Genomic DNA, 17946 nt, shown 5'->3' with positions numbered 1-17946 from the left:
TCACTGGAGCCATCTGGGAGGCTTGCCACCATCACCTGTCCTGTTCCCTAAATGACCTGCATCCCTGGGTTTCCTATTCTCAGCATTGTGTGCCACCTTGAGGGGCCGGGAATGAGAAAAAGTATTGTTTTCAGACAGAAAGCATCTCTTCTATATTTAGCAGCCCTTCCTTTAGTTTATCTCTTCCCTCTCTTATTTTATTTAAAAGTAGCAAGAGGCCAGGTGTAGTGGCTTATGCCTGTAATCCCAACACTTTGGGAGGCTGAGGCAGGTGGATTGCTTGAACCTAGAAGTTTGAGACCAGCCTGGGCAACATGGCAAAACCCCATCTCTATTTTATAATATTACTATTTAAAATAAATAAATAAAATAAAGTACAAGATATGCCACCCTCAGTGCCCTCCTTACAAAGCTTGCTAGCTTGATCATTCAGCTCATTGGGCCACTTTCCACATTACTGCAGGCCATGGTCTTGCTGATAGAATAAAAGCCCCTATTTCTGGAGGGGTTTGACTAAGCATTCTTGCCTGAAAGTCTCCTGAAGCTGTAGTCTTGCATCAGCTGGAGTTGCAGTCTCATTTGAAGGCCTGACTGGGGCTGGCCTTCCCAGGTCACTCCTAGGTCACTCCATCACACACTGGCCAGTGGTGCTGCTGGCCAGAACTCAGTTCTCTCCAAATGGACCCTGCCATGAGGCCACTTGAATATCACAGCATGGGGGCTGGCTTCCCTCAGAGTGGATGGCCTGAGAGACCAAGACAGAAGCTGTGGTGCCTTGTACAGCTCAGTCATGGAAGTTACACACTGTCAGCTCTGCCGTGTTCCACGGGCCACACGCATCAGCCCTGAGTCAATGTAGGAAGATGATAAACCCCAGGAGGCGTGGGTCAGTGGGTTCATCTTGGAGGCCACAGAGCTGTCTCAGCATTGTCCCACAGGGGGATTCGGTGACAGGGCCAAAGGGATTCCAATGATTCAACCCAAGAATGACCAGTTTAGACAGGACTGATCAGGCTAAGATGACGAAAGGCCAGCTGACATGAAAACATGGGGCAGGCCCTGGGCAGAGTCCCTGGATTGAAGTCTCCACCCCAGCACTTCCCACCTGGGGTTTGGGCTTCATCCATTGGCAAGGCAGAGATGATAGTGAAACCCAGCCTTCTCCCACCCGTATGCTGGATGATCAAAGGAGCAAACAGAAAAAAAAAAAAAAAACAGGAAAGTGCCAAAGAGTCACACTATTATAATTTATTTTTGTTATTAGAATGATAAATCCCTTTAGAAATAAACAGCTTTCTTGGGTATAATTAACATACTATACATTTCACCTATGTGAAGTGCACAATTCACTAGTCTTTAGTCTATTCAGAATTGTGTGACCATCATCATTATAGAATAAGGTCTTATTGATGCTTGAGAGATGATGATGATGATGGTGATGATGGAGACAGAGTCTGCTCTGTCCACCAGGCTGGAGTGCAATGTTGCTATCGTAGCTTACTGCAGTGTCCACTCCCTGAGCTCAAGTGATCCTCCTGCCTTAGCTTTCTGAGGACTCCAGGCGTGAGCCACCACACACAGCTGAATTTTTTTTTTTTTTTTTTTTTTTTTTTTTAGTAGAGGTGAGGTTTTGCTACGTGGCCGGGCTGGACTCGAACTTCTGACCTCAAGCGATCCTCCTGCCTTGGCCTCCCAAAGTGCTGGGATTATTTTTAGACCACAATGAAAAGTTCCAGTTGATGTTACAGGAAGCGAGCCAGGGAACACTTGACCCCCAGCCTCTAGGAACCATCAAGATCAGGCTAGAAAAGGGCATCAGCAAGAAGGGGTGTCTGGAGGCATCAGGGCTGCGCTGTCTGTGTGGACAGAGTTCCGTCGTGAGGAGCAGCTACGCTCCCTTAGGGGTGGCTGGGTATGAGGGCTACAGCCTGTCCTCGAGGGTCCCACCTCTTCCCCAACTCCCAAGATTCAGGGGGTGGGACTTCCCCTGGAACCCTGGAAAGCAGGGAGCACCGACCGCCCTGGATGCCAGGAAGGAGGGAGTGTTGCTGCCTTTGGACCCTGAGAAGGAAGGAGCATTGCTGCCTGTGGACGCCGGGAAGGAAAAAGCACCAGCCGCCCGTGGACCCTGGGAAGGAGGGAGCATTGCCGCCCGTGGACGCGGGGAAGGAGGGAGCATTGCGGCCCGTTCCCTGGCTGCGTGCCCTCCCCTTGTCTCCTCCACCCAAGAGCGAAGTCGAAGCTCTTTTTCCAAAGCTCTGTCTCCCCCACCTCCTCCAGCTTCCCTCTAAGAGTTCCTGTTGATGTCCTCCGCCCCCAGTCCACAGTCCAGGAGCCAAGAATTCATGGCAGACCCCGAGCCACAGCTCGCCAGATCACTCGCTCATTGTTACTCATCCGGGGTTTTCGACTTTCTGTTTTCATGAAGGACACGGTAAGTGCCCCTGGGCAGCGGCTCCTCTGGAGCTCCAGTCCGAGAACCTCGGGGGTGAAATTCTTCTCTCAGCTCCGCCCCCGCCCAGGCCGCTCTACCATCCCATGAGAGGCTGGAGTTGGAAGCCCCTTGACATCCCGGCCTCCATGGGCATGAGCAACCCGAGCACCCAGACCTCGGCTTCTCAGTACCGTGTTCCATTCAAAGTGGCCACGACTCCTGGGAGAATTGGCCAGCTCCAGCCTGGGCAGGGTAAACACCAGAGGCTTGTAAGAGATCGCGACCCTCCAGGGCTACGAGGCCGTGCCCCAGCACTCAGGAGCCTGCTTGATGGTGGGGCGGGGGGGGCGGGTGGGAGCTGACAGTGCCAAGAGATGGCCTGGGGCACAAGCGGCCCCACAGCTCAGGCTCAGACAAGCAGCTGGAAGCCTGGTGCGCGTGGATGTCCCCATGGCTTTAAAGGACGCCCCACAGAACACGGATTAATCATAATAGAGAGAAAGGACAGCGTTGCAGGGGAGGCTGCAGATACGGCATCAATTAAACCGTCAGCGTTCACGTCACCAGAGACCGCCCAGGGTGAGATTTTACACCCGCCGCCAGGACACCTGCAAGAAGCGCAGCCTCACCCCCTGTTGTCCCCGCCCACCCAGGATCTCATCACCAGGAATCCAGAGGCAAAGCAGTCCGAGTGCCCACAGCACGGAGGGGCCAGGAGCCTGCACAGGCTGACAGAGATGGAGGAGAGATGGCGGCTTGGGGAAGGGCGTGACACCATCAGACTCCGCTCTCAGAACCTCGTGGGGACAGTGGTCAGGCTGCAGTGGGACCTTGCAGGGACCTGTCCATTCTGACGATGCTGCTGGCTTGTGAATGTCCTTGTGTGCAGGAAACACACCAAAGAGCCTGGCTGTGTGGACCACGGTGCAGCCCAGCTGCGCATACTGCGTTTCCTGTACCATACTCGGCACTCCGGCCTTGCCTGCGCACTGCCTGAGTCTGCATTATCTCTGTGTGTAACTCGGCCCCACCCTGGGATCCGGGGAGGCTGATCCCCCACGGGCCTCCCCCAACCTGAGCAGCACCCTCCTGGCCACTGTCCACTGCTGCCTGAGGCCCTGCCCCAGCAGAAGGCACAGGCTGGGGCAGGCCTGCAAGAATGGCCAGGAGGGGGCTCCCAGGGTCGAGGCATCTGAGCAGCACCCTGCAGGACGGGCAGGCCCCTCATGCCCCGGGCACCCGCACAGGGCCTGCGATCTCATGCATTCGAATGGTGCCGAATGGGCCAGGGTGTCCTGGGGGATCCTGTCGGGCACCCTCCTCAGCTCTTCCACCTTCCACAGTAAGTACTTTGAAAGTACGGCACATGGTCACCTCAAGTCCCCGAGAAGGAAAGAGAGTGACGCCATGGAGATGGGAGGTCGGCCCTGCAAAGGGCACCATAGTCCTGGGCACTACCTCTCCTGGGGAATGGGGGCTTGGGCACCTTCTTCTCCTCCTTCCTCCCTCCCTCCCTCCTCCCTCTCTCCCTTCTTTCTCCCTCCCTCCCTCCTCCCTCTGACTTACACCCCCTAATTTCCAGTATCGCCCCCTCCCCAGCTGCAACAACCCCAAACATTCAGATATTGATTTGTGTTTCCTGCTTGGGGGCAGAATCACTCCTGTTCCAGCACCGCTGGGCCCCCACATTCCCCCAGGGGCAGGGACCCACCTCACTCCTCCCACGCCCATGAGCCCACAAGGCTCTGCCCCCCACCCCCATGGCTGCTTGGTGAAATGACAGCCCTGCTCTGCTGGGAGCCAGGGAAGAGGAAGGGGCTGGGGCAGGGAGTCCAGCTTGGGAGCCCTGTGAGCCCCTCTAGGAGCCTGGCCCTGGCTGGAGAGAGCAGCACTGGGATGAAACCCACTTAATTCATGGCGGCACAGCATTGCCATCTGCAGCGCTCGTGCTAAACTCCAGCAAAAAGCAGACGCAGGCTTTCCTTCCTGGCTCAGCAGCCCGGGGCCTGGAATCAGCTACGCCCACTGTACCGAGATCAGCTTTGAAAAGTCCCCATTGCAGACGTGCGGCAAAGGCTGGGGGAAGCTGGAAGCTTTGCTAAGGCCGCTCTGCTGTGATCAGCCTGGCCTGGGGCGCCCTGAGGGATTCCTGAGCCGCCTCCTGCACCCCTCCCCATCCTCCAGGATGAGGCCCTCACTCAGGCACGCCTGGCCCCTGGAGGCGGAGAGCCTGGGACTCCACGGAGAAGCCGTGCCCTGCGCCCACTCGGCCTGGATGGGAGCCCGGGCCCTGTGTGGTCACACCCGGAGGTCCTCGCCGGCAGCGGCGGGGGCAGACTCTGTGGGGGCACCCCCTCCTCCAGCAGGGCTGGCCCCAGTGGGGTGGGAGGATGTGGTGGAGTGCGTGACCTCTGGAGAAGCTTGGCCGGAGCAGCCCTGGGGGACAGCCAACTGCTGGGCAGGGGCTCCGGTGGCCCATTTCCCATGACAGGCGGCCTGGCCGGGAGGCAAGCACAGTTCCCACCACCTGGTCCCAGCTCCCCAGCTCCGGGCATTCAGATGGGCTCGTGGCCACCAGGCCGTTGGGTCCAAGGCGAGTTCCGGGCATTCAGATGGGCTCGTGGCCACCAGGCTGTTGGGTCCAAGGCGCCCTGTTGCTTATTCCAAGGGTTGGCAGCCAGCAGGGTCTGAGGCCACCAAATGGGAAACGTGCCCCAACTCAGACCCCTGGCCATGGGCAGGTGGCCTCGGCTCACTCCTCTCCTCTGGGTCCTTCACCCGCAGTGAGGACTCGGCGCCCAGCACCTTCCTGTGCAAGAAGTCAGGGAGTTCGAGACGAGATCAAGGCTGATCCAGGCCTTGCGCGGCTCCTGCTCACAGGATCCTGGGGACCGTTTCAAGAAGAGCCTCAGGACACGGAGAATGCTCACTTTCCCGGCTGTCCCCGCCAGGCAAGAGGGCCCGGGGGTGGAGGGAATCCAGGGGACACGGTCCTCACCCCACTGTCAGCGCCGGCAGACCCCAACACTCATCCCCCAGCCCCAGGAACACAACCCGCCCTGCCGCCCCTCGCCAGGCCCTGCTGGGTGTCCACCCTCTGCAGCAGCAGTTGGGGGAGGAGACGTGCTGGGGAGGGGCCCAGGCCTGGGAGGGCGCTGCCCTTCCTTTCACTCCCCTGCCAGGCAGTGCCTGCGCCCACCCTCATCCCCACCCCCGCTGACCCCCCGCGGGCTGGGAGGAAATGTAATGAGCGCAGGGCAGTGTCTTTGGTGCTGCTGGGGTGGAGTCAGGGGCCAGATCCCATCGTGAATTTGACAGAAAAGGAAATGGGCTCCGAGCGCAGGTGAGGCTCAGCCAGGGCTCCGCGGCTCTCACCCAAGAGCTGAGCTCCAACCTTCCTGGCCCGGCTCCGTTTCCCGAGCTGTGGAAAATGCCTGTCCACCCGGCATGGCTAGGTAGTGCCTGCCTCCCCCACGCCAGCCACGGGCCGGCTCCCCAGTCCTCTGTGGGAGGGTTGCTGGTCTCTGTTAAAAGCCCCCCGGGTGACGTGCATGCCGCCAGGGCCTGTGCCCCCGGGAGACACTCTGGGGAGGGGCCACCACAAGGAAACCTCAGTCCAAGCTGTCCAGCGGAGGCTGGGCATGGCTGTGCCAGCACAGAAAGGCAGGTAGGGGTCTCCGGGGCAGGCAGCTCTCCCCCTGGCCCAGCCCCCTGTGTGAAGTGCTCAGCCTGGGTAGGAACGTGCTTCCCACTCAGCCTCCTCCAAGCCGCTGGAGGTCCCACTGGTTCCCCAAATGGCTTCTGTCCTGAGCCGTGGGCTCCTGACCACGCACCTACCTTGCACGGTCTGAACAAGAGTCTGCGCCAGGGACCCCGCTCAGGAGGGGCACAGAGGAAGCCAAGGGCCCACACAGGTGAGGGGGTCTCGGGTCTGAACCTCACCCAGCCCAGGCTCAGCAGCAGCCTCAGAATTTCCTGGCATCTACTTGCCTGTGTTGCAACCCAAGTGGGGTGTGCACGCCGCCTGAGAGAGAAAACACTCGGGGAGGATTATGTAAGCGCTTTCCTCCCCAGCACAGGGCCGTCTTGGGCGCATTGAGACCAGACCATGTGCAAAAGCACTCGGGAGAGTGGCAGGAGCTGAGCCACCAGAGGGGGATTAACCCCTTCCGGGATGCTGGCGGCTTGTCCTGGGGAACGTGGGGCTGGTCAGGACTGCAGGACACGGAGGGGCGGAGTGTGAATGTGGAGGCACCTGTGCTGCGTGATTTTCCACAAGTTGTCTAACCTCTCTGTGCCTTCATTGCCTGACTCGGCTGTTTCCAATGCAGCTGATTTTAACAGCACCTGTTTCATGAGGCCACAGCCAGGATTCTGGGAGGCAAAGCACAGAAAGCCCTTAATGCGGTTTGAGGCTCCAGGCCAGGCTCAGCTGACAGTAGCTGAAAACAGCAATTTCAGCCGCAGAGTTGCCCGCCCTGTGCACCACAGAACGAACAAGGGTTTCCAGCTTTGCTCAGATTTGTGGGGACCACTGGGTTTGGACTTTAGGAAAAGCTCATTTGCCTTTGGGCAGAAGTGACCGGAGCTGGGGTCACCTGAGGTCTGGGCAGGAACTTCTCGCCGGCTGACGCAGGACCTGGGGAGGGGCCATCTGTGTGGGGCAGCTCTGGACTCAGACCCGTGGATACCTGTGAAACCTGTCAGGCTGAGCCACCGTCCAGCAAGTGAAGAGACTGCAACTGGGCCACTGTGGAGTCACTTGGCCACCACCCCCGGGTCCTCATAGCCCTCATGTGTGTCCCAACCGCGAGCAGGCGGCCGACAGTGCACCCTGACAAGGCACGCATGTACCATCGGGGACACCTGCTTCTTTAAAGTGACCGGATGGTGCCCAGGACCATAAGAACCAGCCTCGTGGCAGGGTGCCCAGCCTCCTTCCCCCTCCACTGTTAACTTTTTTTGCCAAGATTCCAAAAACGAAGCTGCAGCTGAAAATAATTTCTTTTTCTTCTATAGCCCAAATGACCGATGGTGTAGAGATTTTCCCATCATAGAACTGCAGTCTCCATCTGTAGTAGGCCCAGGCGGTGACATGTCTGAGGTTGGGGTGCCTTGGGGCCAGAGCCCAGAGGAGAACCCACATTGGCATCCTAGTAATGTGAACCCTCATAACAGCTTCAGGACAGCAGAGGCAGTGGAGATGCCAGCGGGCAGGGAGAGCCGGCCCGGCCAGCCCCTCAGGAATGAGCTTCAGTCCTATTCTAGCTCAAAATGATAAACCTCATCTCAGGCGGCTGCTTGTGACTCCAAGAGACCACCAGGCCCCGGTGATAGCCAGCACAGTACCTGGCACATAAATCCCGTCCACCTGCCTGGCATGGCTGGGAGACCCGCCCGGGTGCTCTCTGTCTCTCCCTCTCTCTTTCACTGCTCCGTGAAGGCAGCATCTAAAGAGGCTGAGGCTGTCCTGTCGCTGCCCCGACCTCTGGAGAGAAGCCCGCGGCTGTCCTGTCGCTGCCCCGACCTCTGCGGAGAAGCCCGCAGTTCTGATCACGGACCTCAGACGGGGAAGCGCACAGGAGGCCTCGGGTGGCCGGGCTGTGCTGCTTCTCCCTGGACGGGCAGAGCTGGCACATAGGAGGTGCTTCACAGGTGACTAAGGAGGCAAAGACCTGAGGCCTGGGAGACTGCAGTGTCCGGTGGATCCCAGCTGTGGCCATCAGGCCCATGGGTGGGAGAGCCAAAGGAGGGGCTCAGCTGGGCAATAGGATGCGAGTGGGCAGGGAACACTGCTGGGAACTCCCTTCACTGCATGGCCAAGAATGTGCGTAAGCGAACAGGGCGGGAGAGCTGCGTGTGGCCTCGGGCAGTCACTCGGCCTCTCCGCCCGTTTTCCTGGTCTGTAAAATGGGCCGAAACGCCCGCCCTGCGCTGCTCTTTGGGCAGTTTCTATAAATGCTTGGCCCAGCCTCCCCGGCACACGGTTGCTACCTGGGTCACTGTTCTGTTATTTTCATCCTGCCCCTGCTCTTTGCTTCGACTGACTTCCCCTGACTCCGGTGAAATCAGCCTCCACAGGCATTTCGTCAGCCCTTGTTGGTCCACAACACGACTAGGCAGGTGTGCTCAGGGGGTCTGAGGCTTTCACGGACGTTAAATGTATGTCCCTGCAGGAAACAGGTTTCTGTACAGCCCCAGAGACCAGCAAGGTTACGGGCTGGAGAGGCAAAGATCCCAAGGATGCTGGTGCCAGGGATGGGGCTGTAGTCACAGGGGTGTAGGGGAAGCGGGGAAGGAGCACCCGCCCTGCCAGGACCTCCCACAGCCGAGTCCACTGGGAAGCCAGCCTGCAGGGCCTGGGATGGGGGCACAGGGAGCCCACCCAGCAACACGGGGACGACCCAGAAGTGGACAGAGAACCCCAGAGGCTCTATCACAAGGCCACACACATGACACGCATCTCTCGGGACTGGGACTTCGGCTCTTGGAGGGCCACTTATAGAAAAGAGTCCTCTCCTCACACAGAGTTCACTACCCTCGGTTTCACGGCTGTGCCAAAGTTTAAAATCAGGACGGATTTCCTTCCCCCGCTGTGTAGAAACGCCTGGTGTTCTTTAAATGTGAGATGTCGTTTCCCCACTAGGTGACTGGCCTCGGTTCATCCATCACACTCACGGCTGCTGGATCCTGATGGTCTCAGATCCGACCCCCCGGGGAAGATGGGCCGGGCAATCCATCATCCATCCGAGCCTTCGAGCCGGATGCGGCGAAGGTCTAGTCTGACTCCAGGGACCAGAGATGGAGGGGAGCTTGCCACAGCCCCAATGCCATTCTGCTGAGGGCCACCCCTGCCCGGTGCCAGGCTGACGTCCACACCATCCTGCTGTTCCCACCAGCTGAGCTGACCGCCTGCCGCCAAGCACTCAGAGAGCTGACTCTCACCCATCTTCCCGCAGCCCGGCTGCTCGGGGAGCCAGGCAGGCACCCGCCTATGTGGGGGAGCAGAGGCAGGTGAGTGCGGGGTGGGTGGGGCCTGGCTGCTGGGGGAGCCAGGCGGGCACCCGCCCATGTGGGGGAGCAGAGGGAGGCGAGCGTGGGGCGGGTGGGGCCCAGCTGCTGGGGGAGCCAGGCGGGCACCCGCCCATGTCGGGGAGCAGAGGGAGGCGAGCGCGGGGCGGGTGGGTGAGTGGGTGTGGCTGGGGTGCCTGTGGGGTTTCTTTTGATTGCTTTGGCTGATGAACAGGGAGGCATCCCCAGTAGTGGAGTGGAGGTGGGGAGGAGGTGTGCAGGTTCAAGGCAAAGGGAAGGGACGTGGGGCTGCCGGGCGGTATGAAGAGGCTGCCTGGAGGCCTGTGGTTTCACAGCAAAAATGCAACCAGGAGTGCGCTGCTTCTCCCGCTCTCAGGTACAGGGCAGGCGAAGGTTCATATATCTCAGCCTGGGGCTTTGTCTAGGTGAGTCCTACGAGGTGAGTCCTCGGAGGTGTGAAGGGGTTGAGGGTGTGTCCACGCAGAGGGGAGCGCGGGTCTGGGCTCCTGGCCCGGCTGAAGAAGGGGCCAGGGCAGCCAGCCACAGGGGAGACGGCAGAACAGGGGTCGGCACAATGTGCTCTGCAATCCACGGATGCGGGACGGGGCTCCCTTAATTTAGGTCTTCTTTAACCTCTTTCGGGAAAGTTTTATGATTTTTTTCCCATAAACATCTTTTGCATCTTTAATTGGAGTTATTTCTTGACATTTCTATATCTTAAAGCTTTTTGAACGGTGGCTTTTTAAAGTTTCCTTTTCGCATGACTGCTGATGACAGAAACGCAATGACACCTTGTATACTGACTTTGATCGCCAAAAACGTGCTGACATCTCTTAATATTTCTGATATTTATCCCTGGGAAATATTTTAGGTTATCTTTGGCAATTGTTTGGAGTTTTCCAGAACACAGTGACATCACCTGCGAATAGTGGGTTTTGTTTTGTCTCTTCGTTTCCACAGTGTACCTCTGGCTTGTTTTCTTTCTCTGCTCCCAAGACCTCCACACGGCTGGACAGAAGCTGTGAGAATGGCACCCAGTCCTGCTCCTGACCATGGGGACGCATGCTGTGGCTGCAAGGCTTCTGTGGAAACTCTTGACCAAGTCAAGGGAATTCCTTTTATTTTCTAGAATGCTTTTTTTTTATTTTTTAAGAGTTGGCCAGGCGCAGTGGCTCACGCCTGTAATCCCAGCACTTTGGGAGGCCGAGGTGGGCAGATCACGAGGTCAAGAGATTGAGATCATCTTGGCTAACACGGTCAAACCCCGTCTCTACTAAAAATACAAAAAAACAGCCTTGCGTGGTGGTGGGCGCCTGTAATTCCAGCTACTGGGGAGGCTGAGGCAGGAGAATCACTTGAACCTGGGAGGTAGAGGTTGCAGTGAGCCGAGATAGCGCCACTGCAGTCCAGCCTGGCCGAAAGAGCGAGACTCTATCTCAAAAAAAAAAAAAAAAAAAAAAAAAGAGAGACAGAGTCTCGCCCTGTCACCCAGGCTGGAGTGCAATGGCGCGATCTCAGCTCACCACAACCTCTACCTCCCGGGTTCAAGCGATTCTCCTGCCTCAGCCTCCCCAGTAGCTGGAATTACAGGTGCCCACCACCACGCAAGGCTGTTTTTTTATATCTTTAGTAGAGACGGGGTTTCACCGTGTTGGCCAGGCTGGTCTTGAACTCCTGACTTTCAAAGTGCTGGGATGACAGGCGTGAGCCACCATGCCTGGCCTTTTTTTTTTTTTTTAAGCATTTTTCTTGGATGCTGAATTTTCTCAAAAGCTGTGTCTGCCTTGGCCGTGAGGATCACATGAATTTCTCCTCCTTTAATCTGTCAGTGTGTCGAGTCACACTGAGTGATATTCTAAGGTCAAGCCAAGCTGCAGTCACAGTCCAAACATGTGTCATGTTGAAAATCTAAAGGACTGAGATTGTTATATTATTGGAAACTGTTATGATTAATTAGAGAGCTTAACAAGGGTACAGAATACAAGATATGACACCTGATTGAATCCAGCCACAGTTAGTTACCAAATGAGATTGTTCACTGCTACATTTGGTTTGCTAAAATTTTGCTTAGAATTTATCTGAGTAGGAGGCTGAGGCAGGAGAATCGCTTGAGCCTGGGAGGCAGAGGTTGCAGTGAGCTGAGATTGCACCACTGCACTCCAGCTTGGGCAACAGAGCAAGACTCCGTCTCAAAAAAAAAAAAAAAAGAAAGAATGTGAATGTGTAAGCATAAGATTGGGCTGTAATTTTTTTCTCTCTGCTGTTGTCTTCAGATTTTGATGCCAAAGAAATGCTAGCCTCAAAACATGAGTTGGGGGATGTCCACCTCTTTCTGCTTCCTGGAAGAGCTTGTGAAGGAATGGAGTCCTTTCCTCCTTCGGTGTCTGGTGCAACACACATCATTTGGGATCTCTTCCTCCCTGTTTTCCAGTTCACCTCCTCCCTCCTCAGATGTGTCTCATCTGCTATTATACCTACATACTGAATTCTTAATTTTGATAATTCTATTTTCTAGTGGTAGAGCTACTGTTTGGTACTTTTTTTTTTTTTTTTTTTTTTTTGAGACGGAGTCTCCCTCTGTCGCCCAGGCTGGAGTACGGTGGTGCCATCTTGGCTCACTGCAACCTCTGCCTCCCGGGTTCACGCCATTCTCCTGCCTCAGCCTCCAGAGTAGCTGGGACTACAGGCACCCGCCACCACACCCGGCTAATTTTTTTGTATTTTTTAGTAGAGATGGGGTTTCCCTGTGTTAGCCAGGATGGTCTTGATCTCCAGACGTCGTGATCCGCCCGCCTCAGCCTCCCAAAGTGCTGGGATTACAGGCGTGAGCCACCGCGCCCGGCCAGTTTGGTACTTTTTAAAAGTGTCCAGTTCATCGCTGTGGGTCTGTTTCTATTCTCTGTTATTTCCATAGGTTTTTATTTACATTGTTTTCTCTCCTTTGCCTGATTGTTTCTGTGTGCTGGATACCGTATTTGCAAAACTGCTCACAGACATAATTTAGCATTATCTTCCTCCCAGAAGGATTAGTGTTTGCTTCTGCCTGGCAGCTGGGGACACCAGCCGTGCAAGACCACGTCAGTCCAGGGTCATGACTGGGATGATGTGAGGCTGAGTGGCAGCCCCGGGAGACTCAGGGTGCAGCCCTCCCAGGATTCGGCCCAATGGGAAGGGGTACACTGGGGCCCTCGTCCTTGGCAGCCCCAGGTCCCAGTGCCCATCCCTCCGGCTGCGAGGCTAGCCAAGGCCCCACACACCCACCCAGGCAGCACTTGCCAGGGCAGCCACCAGCCCAGCAGAAAAGTGACTCTGGGGCTGCCCCGATGCCCAGGCACTCTCCTTGCCCAGACCCTTGACTAGGAGGGCTGCACTCCCCTGAGACTCTCAGCACATTTGTACATTTCAGTCAGCTTTCCTGTTGACCCCGAGGAGGGCCAGCAGCACTGCCAAGTGGACACCCCCCAGGCCAGGCCCCCGTCCTTTCCTGCCTTCTTTTGGACAGACCATGTATTTTTCTATTTGTAGCTTTCACCTCTACTAGCATGGAAGTTACATATTCTGGATGTAGCCTTTAATGGATAAGGGATCCTGAAGTTTCTTTTACATATGCTAATTCTTATCTTTTTCTCTTTTTAAGCCCAAGACCTCTTCTTTTATAAATCCAGTTTTTGGCCTGCCCACATATTTACCATTCTCTCTGCTCTTCCTCCCTTCCCCATCTCAGATCTTCCGTCTGGAACCGCGGTCTTCCCGCTTCGTGTAGTCTTACAGCATCTCATAGTGCTGGTCTACCCGTGGCCAGCTCTGGCCCTTTGTGTTTTAATTTTTTTTTTTTAATTGAAGAATGACATTGTGAAGTGTGCAGATCATAGCACACCATCTCACAAAGTGAATACACGCAGACTGGGAAACGATGCCAGCCTCCTGGAAGCCCCCTGCCTCGCTCCTTCATCCCTGCCTCCTCTCCCTCTGCAGAGAATGCCTCACCCACTGATGATTTCTTTGGTTTCTGAAAGGGGCAGACAGGATCACGCTGCATGTCTGTGTCCCACGTCACGCACACGTGCAACTCGCTGGTGTGACTGTGGGAGCCGCGAGCCCCTCCTTTATGTTGCCACAAAGTCTTCCATGGGACGAGCAGCAACTCTGCGTTGGTGATGGGTGTCTGAGGCTCTCCGGGATCGGGCTGACCATGGCTGCCAAGGCCATCCTGGCGGTGTCTCCTGAAGCCCACTTGCTGTTTCTGATGGGCACACCCAATATGGGCTGCTGCAGCCTCGGTGGCCTCAGCTGACTTGGCAGAAGGCACCACACCGTCTTCCACCCCACCAGGGTGCGGGGAGGCCCAATTGCTCACACCATCCACGGTGCTGGCCTTTTACACCTTAGGGATTCTGGCGGTTTTCATTTGACCAATGAAGCTGAGCACTTTTTCACATTTACTGGCCATTTGGAGGCCTTCTCTTAGGTGACTCTTCATGTCTTTGGCCTTTTTTCTTTTTTTGGTAGAGGGGAAAATTCACTGTCAGATAACCCAGCAGCAATGAAGGCAGGCAGGCTTCCGAGGAGGATGAGGAAACCCTGGTGTCTGCTCCTGGCAGAACAGAGTCCATAAATTGACCAATTTATTTATTTATTTTTTATTTTTATTTTTTGAGACAGAGTCTCACTCTGTCACCCAGGCTGGAGTGCAGTGGCGTGATCTTGGCTGATTGCAACCTCCACCTCCCAGGTTCAAGTGATTCTCCTGCCTCAGCCTTCCAAGTGGCTGCGATTACAGGCACGCACCACCATGCTTGGCTAATTTTTATATTTTTAGTAGAGATGGTGTTTTGCCATATTGGCTAGGATGGTCTCGAACTCCTGACCTCAAGCGATCCGCCCACCTCGGCCACATTTTCTTTATCCAGTCTATCACTGATGGGCATTTGGGTTGATTCCATGTCTTTGCTATTGTGAACAGTGCTGCAATGGACATATGCGTGCATGCAAATTAGTTCAGCCATCGTGGAAGACACATGTGGCAGTTCCTCAAAGACCCAGAGCCAGAAATACCATTCGACCCACCAATCCCATTACTGGGTATATACCCAAAGGAATATAAATCATTCTACTATAAACATGGCAATTTCCACAAAAATCTCTGCTTGGATTTTCACTGAAATTGCACTGAATGTACCATTTAGAGAAAATCATCATCTTTACGATACTGAGGCTTCCATTCACCAACAGGCTACATCCCTCCTTTTCTTTTTTTTTTTTTTTAGGTTTTCTTCACTTTCCTAATATTTTATAGCTTTCTGTCCCAGACATCTTTTGTTAGATTTGTTTCTACATAGTTTACATTTCTTAGTGTCTATAATAACATTTGTGATTATTACTGTTCGTTTCTGGAATTTAGAAATATAATCAGTTTTTTGTATGTTGGCCTTGTGGGCAGGAATCTTGTAAATTCACTTATTAACAGTTTGCTTGTGAGTTCCTTTGGATTTTCTTCACATATAACCATATCCACCTGTAAATACTGACAGCTTCATTTCTGGTTTTAAAGCCTTTTAAGCTTTTTTTTTTTTTTTTTTTTTTTAACAGTTTCACTCTTGTAGCCCAGGCTGGAGTGCAATGGCATGATCTCAGTCAGCTCACTACAACCTCCGCCTCCCGGGTTCAAGCGATTCTCCTGCTTCAGCCTCCCGAGTAGCTGGGATTACAGGCATGCCCAGCTAATTTTGCATTTTTAGCAGAGATGGGGTTTCTCCATATTGTTCAGGCTGGTCTTGAACTCCCAACCTCAGGTGATCCACCTGCCTCAGCCTCCCAAAGTGCCGGGATTACAGGCGTGAGCCACCACACCCGGCCCTTTTAAGCCTCTTTTCTTGCCTTGGTGTGCTAGTGCATCGCAGTGAGGGGCAGCCATCTCAGGGAATGGGAGAGGGGGGTGGGGGCGGCTCTCCATTTTCCACCCTTGAGTGGGCTGCTTGTTGTAGATTTCTTATAGATACCTTTGATCAAATTAAGGAAGGTCCTTTCTATTCCTGGTTTGCTAAAGGTTCTCTTAACCCATTTATGCCTGAAGTCACCTACTGCTTGGCAATAAGCTCGAGCAGTAGGATATAAAGAACTCCCACATGCTTGGCATTCCAATAATGGAACACTAGGCATAGTTCATCATGAATGGGTGTTGAAGTTTACAAATTACTTTCCTGCATTTATTAAGATAACCATACAGTTTACCTCTTTTGTTAGTGTGATGGATTACATTGACTTTTAAAATATTATACCAACCTTGCATTCCTGAGCCCAACTTGATCATGACATATCATCCCTCAATGTCACTGGATCAGGGTTATTCATATTTTGTTTAGGGTTGCTTAGGATGTTCAAGAGAGACACTGGCCTTGATTTTCTGTTTTTTTTTTGAAACATCCTTGTCAGGGTTATGCTGCCTCATAAAACAAGATGGGAAATGAGAGTCTCGTGTTTGTTTTTGTTTTTTTTTTGGTTGTTTTTTTTGGTTCTGTGGAAGACTTTTAAAAGACCGTTATTCTTTCTTAAACATTTGGAAACACATAACATTGAAATGCTGAGCCTGGAGTTTTTCTTTGTGACAAGATATAGGTAAGATTTCTGAAAGACAGGAGCTAGTAAGATGTTCTATTTCTTCTGATAGCAGTTTTTTCCTAGTAATTTGTCAATTGCATTTAACGTTTCCCACTGACTTCTGAGACAGCCTCAAGTTTTTATGTCTGAAGGGTTTGTAGATTCTGACATTGTAATTTGTCCCTGCTCTCTTTTCTCTGACTAGTGTACCAGGGCTTTCTCAAGTGTACTAATCTTCTCAAAGAATCCAATTTGGTTTTGTTGGTTGTATGTACTCTACGTTTTGTGCCTCATTTCCTTAATTTTTCCTTGTCTTTAAGCTTTTCTCTAATACAACTGTCGATGTATTCCCCGAGTTTTGATCAATTTGCATTTGTCATTCAATTACAAATACCTTCACATGTCCAGTTTTCTTTCTTATCTGACCTAGGGGTTATTTAAATGTTTGTTATTTAACTCCCAATCATTCAGGGATTTTTCTACTTTTCTTCTCATTAATTTTTGCCTTAATTCCATTTGGTCGCAAAACACATTCTGCAAGCCCCCATCCTGTGGCATTGAGGTGGCTTCACAGTCTAATGGGTGGCAATTTGGAGAAGAGCGCGTTCCCTGAGGTTGCTGGGCATGACATTCCTCACACGTGACTTGGGTCAAGGTGCTCGTCACCTTGCTGCAGTACCTTGCATCTCTACCAACGTTTTCTATGCCTTGTTTCTGAAGTGTTTGTCATAGTGAATTCCAGGACTTAAAATTGCACGACCCTTGGCCGGGCATAGTGGCACATGCCTATAATCCCAGCTACTCGGGAGGCTGAGGCGGGAGAATCACTTGAACCCAGGAGGCAGAGGTTGCAGTGAGCCGAGATCATGCCACTGCACTCCAGCCTGGGTAACAAAAGCGAAATTCCATCTCAAAAAAAAAAAAAAAAAAAACCAAGGCTGGGCGCGGTGGCTCACACCTGTTATCCCAGCACTTTGGGAGGCCGAGGCAGGCGGATCACAAGGTCAAGAGATTGAGACCATCCTGGCCAACATGGTGAAACCCCATCTCTACTAAAAATACAAAAATTAGCTGGGTGTGGTGGTGTGTGCCTGTAATCCCAGCTACTCGGGAGGCTGAGGTAGGAGAATCACTTGAACCCGGGAGGCAGAGGTTCCAGTGAGCCAAGATCACACCACTGCATTCCAGCCTGGGCGACAAGAGTGAAACTCCATCTCAAAAAAAAAAAAAAAAAAAAATTGCATGGCCCTTCCAGCCTTTTTCTGCAGGGCAATACAGGGGCTTTAAAACAATTCACCTCCCTTCATCCATGGCCCAAGTTACACAGTAATGTTTTCCAGTATTTTGTTTTTAAAGTTCCAATGAAATGATTTATGTATGTTTATTATTCTCTTTGTCCATCGCTCCATCTTACTCTAGGCACCTCCCCTGGATTCATACTCCTGCTCTTCAAGAAAAATTCCTAACAATTACCTGTAAAGGAGGTGTCATCAGAAATGACAGCTTTTTTTTTTTTTTGTGAGACAGGGTCTTGCCCTGTCACCCAGGCTGGAGGACAGTGGTATAATCATAGCTCACTTCAGCTCAACCTCTTGGGCTCAAGTGATACTCTCACTTCAGGAACTCAAGTAGCTGGGACCACAGGTGCGTGCCACCACACCCAGCTCATTGTTTTGTATTTTTTTGTAGAGATGGGGTCTCACTATATTGCCCAGTCTGGTCTCTAACTCCTGGGCTCAAGCAATCCTCCCACCTCAGCCTCCCAAAGCGCTGGGAATTATAGGCGTGAGCCACCGCACCCGGCCTCAATTTTTGTTTATGCATTTTTTTAAGTATCACCTAATTCTTTATTTTTGTAATTTTGAGATAATTTATATGCCAAC

General features: G+C 53.3%; 1 protein-coding gene across 1 annotated transcript; it reads left to right on the top strand.

The window, feature by feature from the left end:
• Positions 1-2064: 2064 nt before the first annotated feature.
• LOC109023602 (uncharacterized) lies at positions 2065-6827 on the top strand. Its single transcript, XM_063700386.1, has 2 exons — positions 2065-3776; positions 5219-6827. The coding sequence occupies exon 2, from the start codon at positions 5865-5867 to the stop codon at positions 6531-6533; it is 669 nt and encodes a 222-aa protein (XP_063556456.1). The 5' UTR covers positions 2065-3776; positions 5219-5864; the 3' UTR covers positions 6534-6827.
• Positions 6828-17946: the final 11119 nt, after the last annotated feature.

This window comes from Gorilla gorilla, chromosome 18 (assembly GCF_029281585.2).
Source record: "Gorilla gorilla gorilla isolate KB3781 chromosome 18, NHGRI_mGorGor1-v2.1_pri, whole genome shotgun sequence".
Classification (NCBI taxonomy): Eukaryota; Metazoa; Chordata; class Mammalia; order Primates; family Hominidae; genus Gorilla; species Gorilla gorilla.
The sequence above is the reverse complement of the archived record's forward strand: the minus strand, read 5'-3'. Positions and strand labels throughout refer to the sequence as shown.

Coding starts and splice junctions, on each gene's coding strand:
- LOC109023602 (XM_063700386.1), top strand. CDS start 5,865: ATGCCTGTCCACCCGGCATGGCTAGGTAGTGCCTGCCTCCCCCACGCC.